General features: G+C 39.2%; 1 protein-coding gene across 3 annotated transcripts in view; it reads right to left on the bottom strand.

The window, feature by feature from the left end:
- RINT1 (RAD50 interactor 1) overlaps positions 1 to 15,592 on the bottom strand; it is a 41,711-nt gene that overhangs the window by 7,481 nt on the left and 18,638 nt on the right. For 2 of the 3 annotated variants that reach the window (XM_066239485.1, XM_066239487.1), the window contains exons 7-11: positions 14,719 to 14,875; positions 12,664 to 12,774; positions 12,350 to 12,575; positions 11,743 to 11,880; positions 9,339 to 9,538 (exon numbers count right to left, since the gene is read on the bottom strand). In XM_066239485.1, the coding sequence (XP_066095582.1) occupies positions 9,339 to 9,538; positions 11,743 to 11,880; positions 12,350 to 12,575; positions 12,664 to 12,774; positions 14,719 to 14,875 (832 nt within the window). The remainder of the gene's footprint in view (positions 1 to 9,338; positions 9,539 to 11,742; positions 11,881 to 12,349; positions 12,576 to 12,663; positions 12,775 to 14,718; positions 14,876 to 15,592) is intronic. The other variant, XM_066239488.1, reaches the window with a different exon arrangement.

Genomic DNA, 15,592 nt, shown 5'->3' with positions numbered 1-15,592 from the left:
CGCTGAGGTTTTCCTCTGCATTTTCCTGATGGCGGCGACCAGACTTCCCTACGTACCCTTCCTTTTTCTAGACAGATTTAAAGCTGTAGTAAACCTAGCAGATACAAGACTTAAGAAAACTAAAACGTCATTTTACAGAGGTATTTTAGGTAGAGCTAGTGTTATTTTTTCTGCCCTATAGGAAACCAGTGCTGCAGATATTGCAAAAGATTAAAAAGAACCTAATGTTAAAAATAAAAGGAACCTAATATCCATTAATAGGGGGCTGGGGATGGCCACACTTACTAATTGTTCAGTGATGGATATGTGAGAGGCCACCTTGCTATTTCTGCTGAACTTACCAGGGAAGAGGTACTGTCCTTTCAAGATTGCTGATAGACCAGGTGGGCCTGGACCTTTCTGGCCCCACTTACCAGAGCATGTCTGAGAATGAAGTCAGAGAACAACTTTAGAGCAGCCATGCCTAACCCTTTGAGTTACACAAATCTCTCACTCTACCCACTTCCCACGAAGGCCTGGAAATCGGGTTTCTGTCAACCTAGCCCTGAAAAGTTCCTAATTCTTAATGGCTGGACATGTCAGGCTTGACATACCTGGCAATGAAGACAGCTGTTGGTAGAAAACCTAAATGAAAGGAAAGTGAACTCTGGTCCACTTTTCCTTTTTCTTTTTTAAAGTATATAATACAAAAGCTTTAACGATTTTTTAGAATTTTACTTATTGATCTTAGAGAGGAAGGGAGAGAGACAGAAACATCAATCTGTTTCTTTTCTTTCATTTTTTTTTGTATTTTTCTGAAGCTGGAAACGGGGAGAGACAGCCAGACAGACTCCTGCATGCGCCCTACCCGGATCCACCCAGCACGCCCACCAGGGGCAACGCTCTGCCCACCAGGGGGCGATGCTCTGCTCCTCCGGGGCGTCGCTCTGCCGCGACCAGAGCCACTCTAGTGCCTGGGGCAGAGGCCAAGGAGCCATCCCCAGCGCCCGGGCCATCTTTGCTCCAATGGAGCCTCTGCTGCGGGAGGGGAAGAGAGAGACAGAGAGAAGGGAGGGGGGTGTAGAAGCAAATGGGCGCTTCTCCTATGTGCACTGGCCGGGAATCGAACCCGGGTTCCCCGCACGCCAGGCTGACGCTCTACCGCTGAGCCAACCGGTCAGGGCCCATCAATCTGTTTCTGTATGTGCTCTAACCAGGGATCAAACTGGCAACCTTGGCATATTCAGGATGATACTCTGGCAAGCTTTAGTGATTTTTATTTAAAGCATTCAGAGGCTGAAGAACTATGAAGATGATTGAAGGACTTTTGATGTTAAATAGAACTGGTACCATAATAACATCCTACGACACAGAATTTATTCATGATTTGGTTATTTCTCTGTTGACAGGACAGTTAATTCAGCATCAGAAAGAAATTTTCAGCATCTGGTAATTTCCTAAGCAGAGAGATGATGGTTAGTTCATCTTAGTTAAAAGCTACGGCACTGAACAAAGTAGTTAATGATGTTCCACAAATATATCATTGAAGCTAAAAGTCTGTCCCTGAATGAATTTCTTATGAAATCATCTGGCATGAGAATCAAGAATGACAATTTCTTTCATATAATTGAAAGAGCAGAAAATGGAGCAGTGTGGGGGATGAGAGAATAAAGTACTTACTAAATTAGGCACATGACACATAAAAGTACAAAATTAATTAATGTGTTCTGATTCTGTGACTTTATAAAGATAAATGCATTGATCATTACACTCTACACTGTATTCATTTTGAAATAATAATTATAAAATATTTTCTTATTTTCCTTGTTCAGCAGAATGATGTAACATTTTTGTAGAAAAATAAAGACTTTAAATAATTATTGTCACAGCTGAAGAGTACAGACTAAAATAAGTAGATTGTTTATCAAATTTTTATTTTGTTTATAAAAGTATATTTATTTTTGTTTTCTATTTTATTTTGGATTATTACCTTGTATTTAAGATAAAGACATTCTTTTAGTCCACAGAATACATTTTTTGTCTGTTTTCTCAGTACATGACTTTTCTTCTACATATAACAAATTATATAAATACATTAGCAATATACAATAATATTTTGTCATAAATTAAGATACATTCTTGTCATGTGTTCTAAACTTCCTCCCTAATCCAAGTACTAAATATTTCAACATATCCATGTTTGACTGTCATACCTGCTTTGACTATGTTTTATTGCATTACGACTTGACACTGTAAGATTTGACAATGTACAGACTTATTTGTTTGTTTATTTATTTATTAAGTAAGAAGCAGAGAGGCAGAGAGACAGATCCCCACATGCTCCTCGACCAGGAACCACCTGGCAAGCCCCCTACAATGTCATGCTCTGCCCATCTGGCCACTGCTCTATTGCTCATTTTAGTGCCTCAGGCAAGGCCATGGAGCCATCCTCAGTGCCTGGGGCCAACTTTGCACCATGGCTTCGGGAGGAGAACAGAGCGAGAGAGACAGAGATAGAAAAAAAGAAAGACAGAGGAGGGGATGGGGGAGAAGCAGATGGGCACTTCTCCTGAGTGCTCTGACCGGGAATCAAACCCCAGCCTTCTATACACTGGGCTCTACCACTGAGCCAAATGGCCAGGGCCTAGAAATTTTAAAATAATTTGCCTTATCCATCTTTGTGACTCATGTGGGTACACTCAAAAATTACATTTTCTTTAGTGCTGTGAACTTATCACCAATCCTCAGTTAATCAATCTAATTACTTAACTGCCATTTTTTAATCTCTACCTTACCTATTACATTTTTAAAGAGGTACTTTTAAGTATTTAGTTAAAATTATTGTTGTATTTTTTTTTACCTCACTAAAAAACTGCACAGATATTCTTATTTAAATTTGGGCTAAAACTTGAAACATGTTCTGCTATTATTTTCTGCCCCAATAGTAAACAGCTTGATTTATTTATTTCCTCCCCTTTATTTCTTCATTTTTTTTCATTTTTCTCTTTGATCCACTGGTTGTTTAGTTTCCATGTATTTGTGTTTTTTCCAGTTTCTTCCTGTAATTGACTTTTAATTTCATACCGCTGTGTTTAGAAAAGATGCTTGCTATGATTGCTATGATTTCAATCTTCTTGAATTTATAGATGCTTATGGCCTAATACATGATCTATCCTGGAGAATGTTCCATGTACACTTGAAAAAAATGTGTATTCTGCAGTTTTTGGGTGAAATGTTCTATAAGTATCTATTAAGTCAATCTGGTGTAATGTGACATTTCAGACCATTATTTCCTTATTTTCTGTCTGGATGATCTACCCATTGGTGTGAGAGATATTAATCCCCTACTATTGTGGTATTACTGTGAATTTCTCCCTTTAGTCCATTAACAATTGCTTTATACAGTTAGTAAAGCTCCTATATTGGATGTGTAGATATTTATAATTGTTATATCCTCTTCTTGGATTGACCCCTTTATGATTGTTATCTCCTTGTCTTTTTAAAATATTTTGCTTTAAAGTCTATTTGTCTGATACGAGTATTCCTAACCCAGCTTTCTTTTCATTTCTATTTTCATGGGTTATCTTCTTCCGTCCCTGCACTCTGTCTGTGTCTTTCAATTTGAAGTGTCTTAAGAGGGGTCATATTTTTAATTAACCTTATAGATGAGTCATGTTCTTTTCTTTGTTTTTAATGTACTGATTTTAGAGAGAGAGGAAGGAAAAGAGTGAGAGACAGGAACATTGATCTGTTCTTTTATGTGCCCCGACCAGGGATCGAACTGGCAACCTCTGTACTTCTGGTCGATGCTAACCAACTAAGCTATCTGGCCAGGGCCGGGTCATGTTTTTAATTTATCCAGTCACCCTAAGTCTTCTCATTTGAGCATTTCAGTGTTTTTGTTTGTTTTATTCAGTGAGAGGAAGGAAGGCAGAGAGACAGACTCCTGCATATGCCCGGACCAGAATCCACCTGGAAAGCCCACTAGGGCAGTTTTTCAACCAGTGTGCCGCAGCACACTAGTGTGCCGTGAGACATGGTCAAGTGTGCCGTGGGGAAAGTAAACATGGGTCCCCAAACTACGGCCCGCGTGCCGGTTATGGCCCTCAGAGGCTATTTATCCGGCCCTCCGCCAGCTGCCTCCATCCGAACATAAACATTCTCCTCACAATCCCTCCAACAATCAGTGACAGGAAGAGTGGAGATACAGGGAACGCTCACTGACCAATCACCTTCTAGGATTCATCTCGACCACAGGCGATGAACCAATAGTAGGCCGCCTCTCATCCACACCCAGGAAGGTCCCGCTCAGGCTGCCGCGCACTTGTCATTGTGTGGCCGTTGCGAGTAGTTGAAGCTGCTACTCCTCCTCATGGTCCCAATTTCTAATCCTGGTCAGGACTGGAAGTAAATGTTGCCACCACTAGGTGAAGCCTTAGCTTCAGCTGGTTATGTCTATCCTGATGGTGTATATAGATATTTGACCTTTTTCTTTTTAAAAGAGGCCCCCGCAGAGGGTGATATACAATGCATCACAATGTTATCTAACTTTAAAAGCTAAAGTTTGCTGATCTTCCTTTGGACAGTTTTTGGCTATCTGTTACCAAGGAGTTCCCCATTCTGGCCAACAAAGCTATTTTGACACTGCTCCCATTTTTAACCACATATCTATATGAGCTGAGCTTCTCAAGCTTGACTGCGATAAAAACTAAAAACAGAGAGAGACTGAGAACGGTTGAGGAAGAGCTTCGTGTGTATCTTTCTACCATTCCTGCCAGGATATCCCTTTTGTGTTCATTGAAACAGGCCCAGGTTTCACACTGGGCCTCTCTCTGACTCTCTGTCTCTGCCACAAAAACAAAAACAAAAAAACAAACAAAATAGACTGCTCTAGATATGCACATAAATCTCATGGTAACCACAAACAAAAAAACCTACAAATATACAAAGAACAAAGAGAAAGGAACCCAAACAAAACACTAAAGAAAATGTATAAATACATTTAGAAACTATATTATTAACTATATGTATAATATATACTGTGTTAGAGTGTCATTTTGTGTCATTTTGGTAGGTGGTGTGCCCCAGGATTTTGTAAATGTAAAAACTGTGCCGCGGCTCAAAAAAGGTTGAAAATCACTGCACTAGGGGACGATACTCTGACCATCTGGGACATTGCTCCATTGCTCAGCAACCTAGCTCTTCTTAGCACCTGAGGTGGAGGCCATGGAGCCAACCTCAGTGCCCAGGGCCAACTTGTTCCAATTGAGCCATGGCTGCAGAAGGAAGAGAGAGAGAGAGAGAGGAGAGGGGTGGAGAAGCAGATGGGCGCTTCTCCTGTGTGCCCTGACCAAGAATCAAAACTGGGACATCCACACACTGGGCCAACACATTACCACTGAGCCAACTGACCAGGGCCAGAGCATATCATTTTCTTTCGGTAGTTCTTATAGTTCTCTGTTCCTTTCTTCTTCTATCTCTTCCCTTGTGGTTTGCTGGTTTTCTTTAGTGTTTTGTTTGGGTTCCTTTCTCTTTGTTCTTTGTATATTTGTAGGTTTTTTTGTTTGTGGTTACCATGAGATTTATGTGCATATCTAGAGCAGTCTATTTTGTTTGTTTTTTTGTTTTTGTTTTTGTGGCAGAGACAGAGAGTCAGAGAGAGGGACAGACAGACAGGAAGGAAGGGAGAGAGATTAGAAACATCAATTCTTTGTTGTGGCTCCTTAGTTGTTCATTGATTGTTTTCTCATATGTGCTTTGACCCGGGGGCTTCAGCAGACCAAGTGACCCCTTGCTCGAGCCAGCAACCTTGGGCTCAAGCTGGTGAGCCTTGCTCAAACCAGATGAGCCTGCGCTCAAGCTGGCAACCTCGGGGTCGCGAACCTGGGTCCTCCGCATCCCAGTCTGACACTCTATCCACTGCGCCACCGCCCGGTCAGGCATAGAGCAGTCTATTTTAAAAGCCTAAAAACATTTAAATCTGAATATATCCTATAGTGACAATTTTTAATCCTTCTTCCATGTTCTATGTTATTGATGTTACGTTTTAATCCTTTTTTGTGTTGTGTATCTCCTAAATGTTCATTGTAGTTTGAGTTTGAACCTTTTTCTTTTAATCTTTGTAGTAGCTTTTTGTGTTTGATATGCTGTATTTATTTAATATTTGGCTTTACCTATGAGATTTTTTTCCCTTTCTCATATTTTTGTATTTCTGGTTATAGCTTTAATATTTCTTATAAAGCTGGTTTAATGGTGATGAACTCCTTTAGGTTTTGTTTGTCCAGGAAACTCTTTATCTCTTTAAATTCTGAATGATAACCTTGCTGGGTAAATTATTCTAGGTTGTAGCTTCCTTGATTTTAGCACTTTAAAGATATCTTTCCACTACCTTCTTGCCTATAAAGTTGCTGCTGAGAAATCAGCTCATAGCCTTAAGGAGTTTCGTTGTGTTTTTCATTTCCTTCAAGACAGTCTCTTTAGCTTGACCAGCTGGTGGCACAGCAGTGGATAAAGCGTCGAACTGGGATGCAGAGGACCCAGGGTTTAAACCCCAAGGTCGCCGGCTTGAGGACTTGAGCGCAGGTTCATCTGTTTTGAGCAAGGCTCACCAGCTTGAGCCCAAGGTCACAGGCTTGAGCAAGGGGTCACTCAGTCTTGTTGAAGTCCCTCATTCAAGGCACATATGAGAAAGCAATCAATCAACAACTAAGGGGCCGTAACAAAGAATTGATGCTTCTTATCTCTCTCCCTTCCTGTCTGTCTGTCCCTATCTGTCCCTCTGTCTCTGTCACACACACACACACACACACACACGACAGTCTCATTAACTTTTGCCATTTTAATAACCATATGTCTTAGTGTGGGTATCTTTGAGTTCATCTTGTTTGGAACTCTGATGATTCCTGGACCATAATGTTTGCTTCCTTTCCCAAGTTAGCAAAGTTTTCAGCCACTATTTCTTTAAATAAAGTTTCTGTTCCTTTCTCTTCTACTTCTGGGATCCCTATGAGGCAAATGGTTTGAGTATAACTTTTTCATTTTAATTTCCTGTCTATTTTCATTTCATGATACAATTATATACTTTATGTATCTTCATATTCATTATCCTCAGTATAATTAATTTTTTCATTACTTAATAATCATTTTAGCCTGACCAGGCGGTGGCGCAGTGGATAGAGCATCGGACTGGGATGCCAAGGACCCAGGTTCGAGACCCTGAGGTCTCCAGCTTGAGCGTGGGCTCATCTGGTTTGAGCAAAGCTCATCAGTTTGGACCCAAGGTCGCTGGCTCAAGCAAGGGGTTACTTGCTCTGCTGTAGCCCCACGGTCAAGGCACATATGAGAAAGCAATCAATGAACAACTAAGGTATCGCAACGAAAAACTGATGATTGATGCTTCTCATCTCTCTCCATTCCTGTCTGTCTGTCCCTATCTATCCCTCTCTCTGACACTCTGTAAAAAAAATTTAAAAAAAAAATTAAATAAATAAAAAAATAATAATCATTTTAATTCTCTGTTAAAGCTTCTTGTCATTAAGCCTATTATTTCATGGGACAAGCTGGTGAAAACCCAAGCTGTTATTTGTATTCATACAGATGATCTTAGAACAGCGATTCCTAACCCAAGGGTACTCTGTCCAAGAAGGAGTTCCTGAAGGCCTTCTGAGGTCATTTTAATATCTACAACAGCTATAGGAATTAATCTGTATATGTTAAGTTAAAAAGGTTAATTAGTAAGTTTCTCCACTTTTGGCTGGAAGTACATATTAGAAATCTGGTTACCAAAGCCCTGACAGCCTATATATCGCTTGGATTAATAGGAAGAGTAAAGCCTTGGCCTATTAGCTCACTTGGTTAGAGCAATGCCCTGCCCTGATATGCCAAAGTTGTGGGTTTGATCTCTGGTGAAGGGACATACAAGACTCAACCAATGAATGCATAAATAAGTGGAACAACAAATCAATGTGTTTTTTTTCTCTCTCTCAACTCAATAAATAAAAATTTTTAAAAAGCAAAAGAAGAGTAAAAATAAATGACTACTTAATAAATATATTTAGGCAGATTCTGAACACATGGAATCTACATGAAAAAAGGAAGAATAAATAAAATTCTTGGAGGTAAAAGGCCTTAACAGTACTTAATAGGACCCAAGGCTTTGATTTTAAGATTTATTTACAGCATACCTCCCAATACTATAAGAAACTAGTTAACCGTTTGGATGTGATGATGGTATTGTGGCTATGTTTTTTTTTAAAGGAGGTATCTTTTAGAGATATATGATAAAATATTTACCAAGAAATGTGGTAGCTGAGATTTATTTCAAAATAATCAAACATGGGGAGAGAAGGAGAGGTTTAAATGAAATATCTGATATAAGAAGCTGGGGGAGCCTGACCAGGCAGTGGCACAGTGGATAGAATTTCAGACTGGGATGCAGAGGACCCACGTTTGAAACCCCAGGGTTGCCAACTTGAGCACAGGCTCACCAGCTTGGGCACAGTGTCACTGGCTTGAGCACAGGATCATAGACATGACCCCATGACCGCTGGTTTGAGCCCAAAAGTCTCTGGCTTGAAGCCCAAGGTCACTGACTTGAGCCCAAAAGTCACTCACTGGCTTGAAGCCCAAGGTTGCTGGCTTGAGCAAGGGGTCACTTGCTCACTCTGCTGTAGCCCCCCTGTCAAGGCACATATGAGAAAGCAATCAATAAACAACTAAGAAGACTAAAGAACCGCAATGAAGAATTGATGCTTCTCATCTCTCTCCTTTCCTGCCTGTCAGTTCCTATCTGTCCCTTTCTCTGTCTCTGTCACACAAAAAAAATCACATGCAGATTCATTTTATTATTCTATTTACTCTTGTATATGTTTGAAGATAAACAAAACATTAAGTAATTTTTTAATGCATGAAATAAAAGTTTAAAAAGTTTCTATTTTTGTGATTCTTCTGATTTGTCACATTTAGAAGGCATTCAAGAGATATAAGGGCTATTATTTTATTTCCTTAAAATGCTTTATTTTATTGATTTTTGACACCATATTCAATCTTATCTTTTTCTGAGATGCAATTACCATACATGAATATTTCCCAAATATAAAGTCTAAATGGAAAAAAGGTTTATTCCATAAAAAACTATTTCATGAAATGTTGGTTTTTTTCTCCAGTGATTAAAATATCAGGATTATTTAACCATTTAAGATGTGATTGAGAAAAATATATACTACTTAAATCACATCTCCTATGTTTGGCCTGTTATTCTGCCCTATGTGTGTTTTTTCTTACTATAGAGTCAACTTTTCAAAATGTAAAATTGTTCAAACTACTAATGTATTACTTAATATAAAAGCACATTAACTTACAACATTGTCGGCCCAGTCTGCTAGCACTGTTGAGATATAGTTCACGGCATTCAGAATTGCGCAGTACCGAAAGCCAAGGGGAGCTCTAGTCTCTTCTTTCATCACCTGAGTCAGTCGTATCCTAAAATCATCCACTAAGTCCTTCTGTAGCTCCAGGAACTGAAGTTTTCTGGAAGCTATGGGAAGACTTTTATACCTATCTGTGGAGACAGTTAACAAGATATATGAAGGGTTTGATGCTATATATAACACAGTTACAGGTATCACCTATTGACATGCTTTGGTGCCTTTGCTAAAAACCAACTGACCATTCAAATGTGAATCTATTTCTAAATTTTCTAAGGATATTCGGTTTCACAAGTAATGTACTTATCAAAACAAACTGAACTGTATACATAAAATCTGTGCATTTCACTGCATATAAATCATACCTCAATCTTTTAAAAAGGCATATGACATAATGATACACAAAAATCACTCAATTTCTTCAACAAGTAAATAACATTTTAAAATGAAGGAGGAACTAGGTTACGTTAGAAGTGGTATTTGGTCTGACCAGGCAGTGGCACTGTAGATAGAGCATTAGACTAGGACACAGAGGACTCTGGTTCGAAACCCCGAGGTTGCTGGCTTGAGCAAGGGGTCACTCAGTCTGCTGTAGTCCCTGGTCAAGGCACATGTGAGAAAACAATCAATGAATAACTAAGGTGCTGCAAAGAAGAACTGATGCTTCTCATCTCTCTCCTTTCCTATCTGTCCCTATTTATCCCTCTCTCTCTGTCTCTGTCACAAAAAAAGGGGGGGGGAGTGGTATTTAGTTCCCCTGACCGGTTGCTCAGTGGTAGAGCATCAACCCTGCATGTGGATATCCTGTGTCTTATTCCTGGTCAGGGCCCAAAGAGGAGGCAACCATCTGCTTCTCCACCTCTCCCCCACCCCTCTTTCTCTTCCCCTTCCTTTCAATCCACCAAGTTAACCCAGCACTGAGGATAGCTTCATGGAGCCTCCACCTCAGGCACTAAAAATAGCTCAGTTGCTGAGTAAAGTCCCTGGATAGGCACAGCATTGCCCCTGTAGGGTGCTTGCTGGGTGGATCCCAGTGGTGGCACATGCAGGAGTCTGTTTCTCTGTCTCCCCTCCTCTCACTTAAAAAAAAAAAAGTATCTATTTAAGAATTTACAGTGAAATGTTAAGATGTCTTAAGTATTCTTTAAAATATTCCCAGATAAAAAGAGTTGGGGAAAAAAATATATAATAGAAAAGTGAAAATTGTTTTTAAATCTTAGTAACAGATACCTGAAGGTTCATTACCTTATGCTACTTTTGTATGTTTGAAAATTTCCCTAATAAAAAGTTCTTTAAAAGACACAAATTTTTCTAAATTTTTGTGTTTTTTATTTATTTTTAGAGAGAGAGAAAGAGAAACAGAGAGAGAGAGAGAGAGAGAGAGGGATAAATAGGGACAGGCAGAAAGTGAGAGTGATGAGAAGCATTAATTCTTCATAATGGCACCTTAGTTGTTCATTGATTGCTTTCTCATACTATATGTGCCTTGACCAGGGGCTCTAGTCGAGTCAGTGACCCCTTGCTCAAGCCAGTGATCTTGGGATCAAGCCACTGACCTTGGGCTCAAGTCATTGACCTTGGGCTTCAAGCCAGCAACCCTGAGCATAGCCCGGCAACCTTAGGGTTTCAAACCTGGGTCCTCTGCATCCTAGGCCAATGCTCTATTCACTGTGCCACTACCTGGTCAGGCTATATTTTTCTTACAGTTAAAAATATGGAATTATTTACTGACCAGGCTGCCATGACACTTCTTCAGGTTACACATACAGGCGCAAGAAATGGACAAGACAGAAGATGGTCGTTATAAGCGCTCAGTGGCACCTGGAGAACTGGAAGGCCTGCAGGAGGCGGTGCAGATCTCTATAGAGAAGAGCTAGAAGCTGCTAGCCCACTCTCTGGCCAGAATATCCTTGCACTATAAGAAGAGTTCCTATTACTACTCCAATCCTAAAGTTACTTTATTTTACTTTTCTGCAATCTTTTACTTTTCTGCCATATAAAAGTGAAGGACATATTTAAAATTTTGGTCCATCACCATTTACTGAAGACACTTAAACTAAATGGCAAGAGAATTCAGGTAATAAAATCAAATTCTTATTTGTTTTTATGTAACAATTCAGGAATTTTCCCTCATATATATTAATGTTTAAGATCTTACTTAAATTGTTAAAAATTGAAAACCTAGGATATTATGCTAGAATTCTGCAAAAATAGAAACTGAATTTAAAGAACTTATAATAATGACTACAATATTAATTCTGTTGAACTACTTGAAAAGTACCATGGGATGAGCTCGTTCTTTTAAAACAAAGTTTTATCCAAAAAGACTTACACTTACCAGTTATAACTAAGAGTAGAGTCATAAAAGTTTCAGCACAATCTGGAACTTTCATCTCATCCATGTCAGTGATATCCTTATATTGGGATATCCAGGCAGCTTCTGATGAAAGCATTGAGTCCATTTTTTGAAGAGCAACTGAAATGCAAAAATAAAAGGATTATGGGAAATAGTTATCATTTCTAATTTTTTAACTCACAATTTTTTAGAAATGATGACTTTTCAATAAAAAATAAAGAAATCTACAAACTCTTACTTGTTGTATTATGTATATTAAAAATGCTCTATTTTAAGGTTAAATAAAATATACCTTCCCACCAACCCTACCCAAAATCTTCAAAATAGTTATGCTGACTAGATAAGCTGCATCCACAATAATTCTAGCAAGAGCAGAAATACTGTATATAAAAACCTATGAAACAGTTAACTATATACTCTACTGGCTTAAATATATATTAGACTCTAAACACATGTAGAGTGCAATTATAGAAAAAAAAGTGTTTGATAAGAAGAAAATTGTCTCAGAAGGCAACTAGGTAAACTCTGACGAAAAGTTAATACATACTTGGAGACATCTCTCCCCTTCTATAGCCACGTGAGCACTTACATTTTCTCTCCACTGTCAACCACCTCTGAAAACAGGTTTCCTCTGATAGAATATGTGTACAGTTAGCAAAAGTGCTAGGATAGCCATGAACACTGTGGAGCTCCCTTTCAAACAACAGCACCTCATCCACCAAATGACAGAAGAGGTTGTCATCATAGAGCAGACAAGGAATATCAGCAGCTAACTTCTCCAGAACCAGTGCCATAAGGCCCCGAGAAAATTCAAGCTAAAAGAAATACATAAGGAAGCATAAGGTGACATAAACGACAAGGTCATGGACACTCTAAAACAAACACTTAGGACTGAGCTCTTACCCTGGCATTTACTGCACAGCCAACTTTGTCTAATATCGGCTGAACCTTCTCATCCAGAAACTGCGTGTGGTTCCCAATCCACAGAAGCACCTGAGCCAAGTACCATTCAGGCTAGGAAGGAGGCAAAAGAGTCTGACTTCTTTAGTCATTTCAACTAGAAAGTTACAATCAAATGGCTCTATTTCATTGTATACACACAGCAATTCCTATATGTAAGAGCACAATTTCTACTCTGAACTTTAAACTCATACAGAGCTTACTCATCAAATGTCTCCTAATATACTCCCAACAAATTCCAATAATGTGGCTTACATCAATAAACTCATAAACTTCATAATGCCATGTATATTTAAAACCTAGCAATTACAAATATATAAAATGATGAGTATTAAAAAATCGGATGACCTATAAATTGTTAATTTTTTTAAAATAACACTACAAAATAATTTTTAAACATCATTACATTACTTTCTTCTGCTTTTTCTTTTCAAAATGTGAATTAAGGAAAAAACTTGACTGGTCTGCATTACAAAAATTATGCATGCCTTCACAGGTACAATTAGAGGAAAGAAAATTTTGAATTGTCTCTAGAGGTAATTCTATAAATCTTCCAAGTTTTGCTAGACAAGGATTCAAAAACATTTACTGAATGGTAAGTCCCTGTTGTGCGCTAGATGTCAGGAATACAAAAATGAGTAAGTGACCATCTCTAATCTCAGGAGCTGCATAGTTTAGGCTTGATGTCAGAGGACTAGGACCACACTTTAAAAAGCAGCCACATAACTCACAATCTCCTTACCTCAAATTATTACTACCTCTCTACAGCTTTAGGTTTATTGCTTTGCTCACTACTTACTAATTGCTTGTACTCTTCTTTGCACCAACACCATCCAAAAGAGGAGGAAACCCATAAAGTACAAAGAGCAAGCTGAACTTAAGAACCAGAAACCCATTGCCAGCCCACTCTATCTATGCAAACATAACTTCCTACCTCTGAATTCCTTAAAAATTCTATGCCCTGGCTGGGGAGCTCAGGTGGTTAGAGTATCCTCCTGATATACCAAGGTTGCAGGTTCAATCCCCATACAAGAATCAACCAATGAACACATAATAACAATGTTTCTCTTTCTCTCTCCCTTCCTTTCTCTAAAATCAAGAAAAATAAAATAAATTCTAAATAGCCTTTATAAACTTGAAGGAACAATTTACATGTGAATCCAGTTGTAAAAAGTGCCATCGCACAGCCCAGGGGAAACCTGAGAAACTGGTCAGATGAGGTGACAGTGAGTGAGCTGATTCCTACAATGTATCAATACAAGTCCCAAAATATATCTACAAGGGGCAGTGACAAAGCAGAAATTTACCTCTTTAGAGAAAAACTAGAAATGTGAATAGAATCAAATATTTTTTAACTTGTGTTTGTTTTTTTTTGATGAGATCGAGAATGACAGGAAGGGAGAAAGAGGGAGGAAAGATGAGAAGCATCAACTAGTAATTACATCACTTTAGTTGTTCTTTTTTTTTAATTTTTTTTTTTTATTCATTTTAGAGAGGAGAGGGAGTGACAGAGGAAGAGAGAGAGAGGAGAGACAGAGAGAGAGAAGGGGGAGGAGCTGGAAGCATCAACTCCCATATGTGCCTTGACCAGGCAAGCCCAGGGTTTGGAACCAGCGATCTCAGCATTTCCAGGTGGACGCTTTATCCACTGCGCCACCACAGGTCAGGCCTTTAGTTGTTCATTGATACCTGCCTTGAGGAGGAGGGAGGGGCCTCAAACAGAGCCAGTGACCCCTGGCTCAAGCCAGCGACCCTGGGCTTCTAGAGGGCAAGCTTGGAATCATGTCCGCAAACCTGCACTCAAGCCGATGAGCCTGTGCTCACGCTGGCAACCTCAGGGTTTCGAACGAGGGACCTCAGCATCCCAGGCCAGCACTCTATCCACTGTGCCACAACCAGGGCAGGCTAGAATCAAATTCTAACTTAAACAAAGAAAAGTACAGACACCCTTAACACTTGCTATTATAAAAATCAAGAGTCAGAGCTGGCAGAGCACACCTTGCTTAGAACGTTAGTCTGTTGGTTCCCTCTGAAGTGATACCTGAACCTCTTCTGAAGGGGAGTCAGCATAACCTGGATGGGCAGAAGGACAGAGGTGGATGCAGGAGGAGAGCACGTTTCTGGAGGCTGTTTTGGCTCTGTAAGTAATTCGTCTCTGGCATAGTCGAGTCAAGGGAAAAGAATCAAAAGCACACATGTATGTATATGCACACAATCCAGTTTTCCAACAAAGACGTAAGATACTATACTGCTCACAAAAATTAGGGGATATTTCAAAATGAACATGAAGTGATAAAGAAAAGCATTTGAATTTTGTAAATTAAACAAGAACATCAAAAAAGCAAACGACAAGTCAAAGAAAGTTGTTTGATTATGCAAACGAGATGCAAAACCAACTTTTATTTCTTTGGTGAAAATGCACCATAGAAAAGGCTGAAAGTACTGGAGTATCTGCACGTTCCCTGACCCCTTAATTTTTGTGAGCAGTGTGTGTAACAATTATAATACAGGCACTATGTAATCTACCTATACATTCTATATGATTTAAGAAAAATGCACGAAAATGTTATTAGAATTAATCTCTTTGTTATTAAATAAAAAACAGTAGTAAGAAAACACATTCAAGTAACCATTTGATTAAATTAACACAAAGTTAATAGGTTTCCTCCCAACTGCCCATTTTTTCTGTTGTCCCAGAGACCATGTCAGGCACACTTGGGTCAGTCACGTACTTCAGGCTGAGCCACGCCCCCCACCCCAATACAATTCACTGAGAAAGAAAAGTCTCCAACATTCCGTGAGCATATACAGATCAAGGCCAAGCCTGGGACTCCCACTTAGCTTGTTGTCCACTTTCACAAAGTTTTCCCCT

Source organism: Saccopteryx bilineata, chromosome 7 (assembly GCF_036850765.1).
Source record: "Saccopteryx bilineata isolate mSacBil1 chromosome 7, mSacBil1_pri_phased_curated, whole genome shotgun sequence".
Taxonomy (NCBI): Eukaryota; Metazoa; Chordata; class Mammalia; order Chiroptera; family Emballonuridae; genus Saccopteryx; species Saccopteryx bilineata.
This window is presented reverse-complemented; position numbering and strand designations above follow the sequence as displayed.